Genomic DNA, 7,749 nt, shown 5'->3' on the forward strand with positions numbered 1-7,749 from the left:
CAGCAGAAAAAAATATATAAAATATTAATAAGCAGAGAGACTTTGATTCTGAGCCCTGAATGAGTGTCCAGTCAGGTCAAAGGTCATCTCTCCTTCAGGTGTTCAGCGCTCTGAAGTGCAACGCCCTGCACATCCCATTCAGGAACTCGAAGCTCACCCACCTGCTGCAGCCCTGCCTCAGCGGAGATGCAAAGGTAAGTGCTGCCTTTGATGCCAACAGGTGAGGCTTCTTTACCTCAGAGGAGCTTTCAGCAGCCATCCTGGAAACTCCTGCAGCGGCAGGAGATGTTAGAATGAAACACAGACACAAGTATGATGATGATATTTATTGTTTAAATGATAAATGGACCTGTAGTGTTCAGGTGTTCTCCTGAAGCTAATACCAGTCTGTACAACATAATGTGGCCGTCAGAGAGCATCATCATCACAGAGCTCATTGAATTCGATCATTCCTGGTTTGATGTCCTGCTCTGTTGCACTAAAGGCTGACGGTCTGCAGGTCACATGCTGTCACTAACAGTCCTCTGGTTGGTCTGCAGTGCTGCGTGTTCGTGAATGTGAGTCCAGACGTCCAGGACGTGGTGGAGACGCTCAGCACGCTGCAGTTTGGTTCCGCCGTTCGGCAAGTTTCACTCGGAAAAGCCACGCAAAACATCGGACCACCTAAGAACAACAAGACTGCGAAGTAGACGAAGCAGCAGCAACATTTATTGATCAGGAACAGCTGGAAGATGCTTCCTGTTGTTGGATCCTCCGGTTGCTTTAGTTTAGTTTAGTTTCATCTGTGTTGCAGTTGTCATGAATTTGCATTCATTCAGTTCTGGTTCAACCATTTTTACTTTATGCAATAAAGGGACTATTCAAGAAAAGGTCTGTCTGTGTCTTTATTTTTTGAATGTGATCGAGTAGAAACTAAAGGATGATCTGCTCCTGAATGTTTGAGCTGCTCTGATGGCTGCGACAGTCCAGCATGCTTCACTGCTGTCATCACTGGTTCTGCAGAGGACGGTTTCAGTGCTGGAGGGTTTACAGAGCGAAGCAGATCCAGCAGAAACGTGTGTGCAGGAGAAGCCTGAACCGTCCAAACTGTCCTCGTCTCAGCTGCTGAAGCCTCTGCTCTTCAGCAGCTGGTTGAGGACGCTGCTCTGCTTCAGCGCTCTGAGGTCGGACATGTCCTCTGCGATGACCGGGACGTCCTCGCCGTGGCTCGTCTCCCCGCTTTCACCTTCGTCGCTGTCGGACAGCGTGCACAGGAGGGCGTCGTTCTCATACGTGGGGAAGTAATACCTGAGGAGGGACTGAGGTTACTGAAGTGCAGCCAATATTTCATATTAATGGAGTTTATTACTCCTGTTTCTCTGTTAATCAACTTCAGTTCCCATAAAGCTCAGGGGATGAAAGCAGGAAGTATAGTGGAGCTTAGTTCCTGTTTGTTCTGTTACCATGGAAACAGACAACCGTCAACAGATGTGTGATACTGAGGAAAACGTGATGATCGTCTCAGAGGAAGTAGTTTGATTATTGACACAAACTGCATTAATCAGGCATGAAGTAGACAAGTTAAAGTTTTTATGTTTCATTTTGGAACGATTTTTTGATATTTCAAACAATTTAGAGCTTATCGGCGCTCTCTAGTGGCGACATTGAGATAAGCCAAAATGAAAATATGGACTGAGCTGCTGAACTTACTGTGGTTGGTTCCAGGTGGACACATCTGGCAGCTTCATCACGTGACCTTCGTCCACAATGTGACGCAGGACGTCATCTCTGCAGTCAAACTTTTCCTGGCAGCCGTAGCAGCGACTCTGGTGGATCTCCCGCCGGATGAAGTTCACCAGTTTCACCTGCTGGTAGAACCTGAGATCTGCGGGGGACACGGCGGTACGGGACGTTAACGGGAGCATGTAGGAAACACTCTGCAGGCACATCAAACTGCTGCATCATCACTGCGTCAACCAATCAGCTGCGACACTGCAGGCGCACTGCAGGCGCTCCACAGGCTGAAGTTAAAGATGTGTTCATCTCAACAGTTTTTCTACCTTATGGACAAAAGTCAAACTGCTGTGATGTGATGAACTTTTCCACATCTGTCCTCAGTGAACTGCTTCCTTTAATCATGGTGATGAAGAGCCTGTTACAAACGATGAAGACAGAACACTTACTGAGTTCTGTCTTCAGCTGATGGAGATCAAAGCCGTGAGCTTCCTGTAAAAACAGCAGAAAAACGTGTTCAAACATGTGAGAACAGAGAGACTGCTCAGTTCTGCTTAGATCTTCATCACCAGAAGGTGAAGACCAGTGAAGTTAGTCGTGAGGGTGACAGGAAGGCCATGCTTTTAGACTCAGCTGAGCTGCAGCCTGTTGGTCAGAGATAAGCTGAGAATGAATCCTGGAGAATTCAGTGATCCAGACTTCAGCTCAAACACTTTGAGGTCCACAAATAATGAGCAGCTGAACGTCGTTAAGCATCTTTATATAAATCATGAATCATCATGTGTCGACTGTGTCGGCTCGTTCTGCTTTGACTGATCCTATCCAACCTGTTTCTGAAATGTTTTGATCGTTGTTCTTTCTGATCAACAGTAAGATCAATATAAGCTTGTTTTATATGACGCTCACTGTTCCCTCTCTAATGATTCTCCTCAGGTGTGTTGAGTGCTACCTGATGGCCACTTAACACACTATATACACGACTATACTACACTCTGTCTTTCACTGTATACAGTTTAGTCTCTTAGCTTGTGGTTTGCTAATGCTACAGTAAAGTCTGAGTCCTGATTGGTTCACAGAGCCTGTTACACTCTTCGGTTGTAGGAGGTCACATGACCTGACAGCAACACGTCCTCAAAGAGAATCTTGAATAAGCTCGTGATCAATAATAAGCCACAAACACTGGACCGTGTGTAACAGTGTGACTGAATGTCTGTTGCTGTACCTTCATGTGTGTGTACATCTGGTCCATCGTCTCTGACTGATGGTCACAGAACAGACACACGGCAGACACCGGATGAGCCCGCCAGTCCGACCAATCGCTGTGCACAACACAGAGAGGTGAGACAGGTGTGAGGTGAGACGGGTGTGAGATGAGGGGTGAGACCATGGTTTGAGTCTGAGGTCTCAGAAACAGAGAGCTGGGTCTCAGGAGGTGGATGAAACCGAAGCTGTCAGGTTTACGCCGACAACCTCCGACCCCTGCAGCTTCCTGCTGCAGGTACTTACTCATCATCGTCGTCTACCAGCTCGCGGTCATCCTCGCTCTGCACTTCCTCCCAGGTCTTCCCCAGCTCCTGAGAGCAGAGAGACACGTGGTGATGAGATGATTAGCAGCTGTGGCTGGACACGAAGCTCAGAGGAGTGTCGGTGGTTTACCAGGTAGTTGATGACGTAGAAGTGGTCGTACTCGCGGTTGTTGGCGTTGATGCGGCGGTGTGCTTTCTTCCTCATGTGGTCCTTCAGCGTGGTTTTATCTCGGAAGGTTTTCTCACAGTATAAACACTGCAGACTGACGAGAGGACGCGTACGTGGTGAACATTCGTTACTTCACTGAAACTCATTTCACAGCTTCTAACTCCTCGTATTGTTAGTTGGGAGCGTTTTGCTCTTGGACTGAGACGGACTGTGGTCTTACTTGTCTAGTTTGCTCTGCAGAGTGTCCAGAAACTGTTTGCAGTAGACGATGTTGTCTGGCAGTCCGATGCTGAAGGAATGTTCTCTGGCCATGTGGTTCAGCAGAGACGACCTGCAGACACGATGGTGGCAGCAGTGAAACAAATAAACTGCATATTAGAAAAGAACAAGTCTTCAGTAGGAACCAGTGACCCAGAAGTATAACTATGATTTATACCATGGTCTGGGTGAATACTCAATTCTGATTGGCTGCAGGGTGTCCATTAAAAAGCGTTACAGGACACCTATAAAAGAAGTTCCGGTCAAATAGCCTGATTGTTCTAAATTATTGCGCTGGCTCAAACGCTAGTTGGTAACCATGGCAACAGAAACTCAGAATACGTTAACATATGTTATTTCACAGTTTATTTATCACAACGGCAAGACAGGAGACAAAACATGAGTGATTTTATAGTTTCATTTAAACTACTCTCAATGACATTTTGCGACTGTTTTATGCGTCTGTCCAGTCGACTAAAGAAGGAGGAGAATTCTGTGGCCAGAGCTGGTTACCTTGGCAACGCGTCACAACGAGAGATATTAAGCAGTCCGCTCAGCCGCTTCTTGTGAAAAACTTTTAACAGTAAAAAACAACATTAAGGTATTCAAAATGGATTTAATATTTATTTTTTTCGTAAGTGACCATGGTATAAGCAGGATAACGCCCGACGAGGTGTCCATTGTCAGAAATGAATGGACTTCGCGGAAGCAACCGTTTCAAGCCTCCGCGTCGTCCATTCATTTCTGATAATGGACACCTCGTCGGGCATTATCCCTTACATATATAGTATATTCTATAACTTAAACATTTATCTGACGACAATTAAAGAGAAGAAAAGAAGTTTTATTTATTTACAGTCTCAGTGACATCCAGAAATACGTCACTTCTACCTTGTTGAAGTTGATCAAGCTTGTGGAGGGTGATCAATGGTTCATTTATCAACAGTGTTCGACTCTGACACGTTTTTCATTTCCTGACGGACTGCTGTCTGATTCCTGTACCTGTTTCCTGTGAACTCTTCACTGCAGAACATGCAGAGATGATGAAAGCTGCTGTCGTCTCTCTCCACCTGCTGCTGCGCCAGCACCTCCTCCTGTGGAGGAGCAACACTGTCAGAGAAACACAGCAGAAGAAGAAGAACAGAGCCGCCTCCTGTTGTGTCGGGGAGACTGTGAGAAAACAGACGTCAGGACAGACGGATAGTCTGCATTCTGCTGAGGCACTGAGATGAGTCTGGTGTTTTGTTGTCCCCCCCCTTACCAGTCGTTTCTGTTGGAGTCTCTCTCGGAGGATTCGGTCCTCTGGAAGGACGTCACACAGCAGGAAGTAGTCCTCCTGTTTCTCTGTGAGAACGAGAGGACGAGCTTTGACTGAGACACACATTCTGATGTTCGCACCGTTTAACAGCGTCTCCTTCAGCGAACACGTCCGTTCGTTTGAGCAGAGAAATGCACGGTTCAGTCACACATGAGTGAGTTCAAGCTCGTGTTGCGTCACATCGTATAAAGAAGATCACATAAGTGTTCAGCTGAACCTTCAGACTGGAAATATCACTGAGGACTCAGTTTGTCAGCACTGTGACTCGTCTACACTTCAAGGAAAACTACATGTTACATCAGTCATGATTACGACGGTTGGAAAAATGTCCATATATATCTACATATATATATATCTTATGTCTGCATATAGATGTATTTCTTATATCTACATATAGATATGTATCTGTACAGACAGGTTCTATATAAGATGTAGAACTTTTTGAGAAATCGAGAAACAGTTTTTCAGATATGTATTTTTCAACTAGTCCAGCACTTTAAACAGCTGACAAACAGATTTATGGTCCATCTGGCTCCACTGCTGCACATCTGCAGTGTGGATGTAAATGGTTGTATGTTTCCTCTGTCTGTTGGCCTATCAGTGAACTCACCGACCGGACCGGTGGAGTTTGTCTTGATCACGCTGCAGAAATCTGTGACTGGCTGCTCCAAGAATCTGCCCCTCCAGTACAGCATGTACCTGATGGACGACAGGAAATGCATCACAGGAGCATCAGCACAGGAGCACTGCTCACTGCTGACATGACACAGGATAAGATCTGACTCTAACTGTAACACTAAGCCTGCTGTGAACGTGTTTCATCTCTAACACCGGCTGACTTCGGCTCCGAGCACATGCTTCATACTTCGGGAGGTCTGCGATCAATTTGACGTCTGCGACGACCAGCTTGTGCTCCAGCAGCAGGTGTCTGAGGAGGACGTCTTTCTGCTGCAGAGGGACGGACTCCGGGCAGAACAGGCACACCAGCAGCTCTGCGCTGGGACCCTGCAGACTGGGAGCACTGGTGCTGGTGGCTGGCTGCTCTGGGAAACACAGCGGCTCCAGGACACTGTCCTGACCTGAGAGAGGGAGACAGCTCCAGGTAACTAACACTCACCTGGCTCCTGCAGGTTTATCTGCTCTTGTTCCTCTTTTCTCTCTGTGTTTACCCGGACAACAAGACTGGCTATTTAAACTCAGCTTAGACAAAGTTCTTCTGCTTGTGTTTCAATCACATTTACGATCTGAAAACTTTTGTTTGCTCCTCAACAATATCTAAACCCCAAAATAATGACGTTTGATCTGAATACAGTAACGACGTTTGCTCATAAAAGCTTGAATAGGAAGTAAAGAGGTTTGGTTGACAGTTTCTTATTTAATCACTTACAGCGTCACCGAAAACAATTTGAGCTATTTTTTCTTTTTCATTAAAACTTTAGTAACTTTGGTTAAACTGGACAACCAGCAGCTAACTTCACCAACATCACTGTGAAACTGTAAATACAGAGAGAACAAGCAGGCAGCTAGTTAGCCTGTTAGCATAGCCGGCTACCTGCTAGCTGTGTAGCTTCATTACAAACTGAATTTCTCAGCCTGTTCCAGCTAGTTTGCTGTCTGACAGACTGTGAGTCTTATTACGAGATCTAAAACGCTTCATTTAACTCACCGACACGTTTTTAAAAAATCAACATACCATCTTTCTTCCCGACGGTGCAGGCGGCCATCTTCTCTGTCACGTGGTCAAAACAGGAGCTAACGGACCAATCAGGAGATGGAAAGTGTTTGCATGATGCCTTCACGTCTCCAGTTAAACGCAGTTTCGACACAGTGTTTTAACCCAAAACTAGTGAGTTTGAAGGCTTTAAATGAAATGAAAGCAGAAATATTTCCATATTAATGCTTAGTCAATTATAGCTACAGAATGTAGCGTACAAGCTATCATTAAAACATTATGTTTATGAAGTACACCGGCAAGATGAATCCAGGTCAAAGCTGTTAATTTGGTCTGAGTTTCCCCTGATTAAAACAATGTTGATTAATGAAGAAGTGATAAAGGTGAATAGGTGAGTTACAGGGGAACCTTTGCACTTTTAGGACAGTTGAAATGTGTTTTACATGTAAAGTGGAATAAAAAGAAATCATCTCTGCACTTACTTGATGACTTCTGTCTTATCTGATCTGGAACCTCTGAACTTGAACATGTTCTGTTTCCTGTTTCTGTCTTATGTGTTACTGAAGATGACCACGAGGTGGCACCAACAGCCCAGTCTTCATCCTCCTGCAGCCTGTTGTCACTGATTGATTTCAAGTATTTCACTAAAACCTCAGACAGAATGAAGTGTTTATATATTATATTATTGAATGTTCTTTCTTGACACCAGACATAATCATTAAAGTCCTTAAATTGTAGTAATACTACAACTAGCTGTTTTCTATTTTATTCTATTTTATAGCATTGGTTTACAGTATCGTATACACACATATAGAATGTAGGATTAGTGCTGTTGATGTTGGCAGTAGAGATCGAGACCTCCGGCCAAATGAAGTATTAAAACATTTAGTAACTGAGTAGATATACTCAAATGCTGTATTTTGTTGTCTTTCTCAGGACTGTCCTGATCACATTCACACATTTACTCATTCACACCTGGAAGCTGCTCAATACAGCCACAGTCTGATCTGCTGAGTTCAGGTTAGGGGCCCCACTCAGGGGCCAATGAGGCGTTATTACTATCTTTACCAGTTCTGGGATTGAACCCACGACC

The 7,749-nt window shown here is 45.0% G+C and overlaps 1 protein-coding gene across 2 annotated transcripts; it reads right to left on the minus strand.

Annotated features, from left to right (window-relative positions):
• Nucleotides 1-322: 322 nt before the first annotated feature.
• On the minus strand, nucleotides 323-6,749 carry znf277 (zinc finger protein 277). Of its 2 annotated transcripts, none has more exons than XM_041939145.1 (12): nucleotides 6,678-6,749; nucleotides 5,850-6,063; nucleotides 5,595-5,683; nucleotides 4,928-5,010; nucleotides 4,669-4,760; nucleotides 3,629-3,739; nucleotides 3,370-3,502; nucleotides 3,220-3,287; nucleotides 2,936-3,032; nucleotides 2,163-2,205; nucleotides 1,690-1,864; nucleotides 323-1,287 (listed from the first exon to the last, which is right to left on the minus strand). In XM_041939145.1, exons 1-12 carry the CDS (start codon nucleotides 6,706-6,708, stop codon nucleotides 1,098-1,100), a joined length of 1,326 nt encoding a protein of 441 aa, XP_041795079.1. In that variant the 5' UTR covers nucleotides 6,709-6,749; the 3' UTR covers nucleotides 323-1,097. The 2 variants fall into 2 exon arrangements, with proteins under 2 accessions (XP_041795079.1, XP_041795080.1); XM_041939146.1 differs by lacking the exon at nucleotides 6,678-6,749 and adding an exon at nucleotides 6,651-6,670.
• Nucleotides 6,750-7,749: the final 1,000 nt, after the last annotated feature.

Source organism: Chelmon rostratus, chromosome 6 (assembly GCF_017976325.1).
Source record: "Chelmon rostratus isolate fCheRos1 chromosome 6, fCheRos1.pri, whole genome shotgun sequence".
NCBI classification, from domain to species: domain Eukaryota; kingdom Metazoa; phylum Chordata; class Actinopteri; order Chaetodontiformes; family Chaetodontidae; genus Chelmon; species Chelmon rostratus.

Bases quoted from the DNA above. Each gene is read 5' to 3' on its own strand.
- znf277 (XM_041939145.1), bottom strand. From the start codon at position 6,708: ATGGCCGCCTGCACCGTCGGGAAGAAAGATG. The intron at 2,206-2,935 runs GTACAGCAACAG...CTGTTTTTACAG, and splicing joins AGATGTACACACACATGAAG to GAAGCTCACGGCTTTGATCT. The intron at 1,288-1,689 runs GTAAGTTCAGCA...GTCCCTCCTCAG, and splicing joins TCCACCTGGAACCAACCACA to GTATTACTTCCCCACGTATG.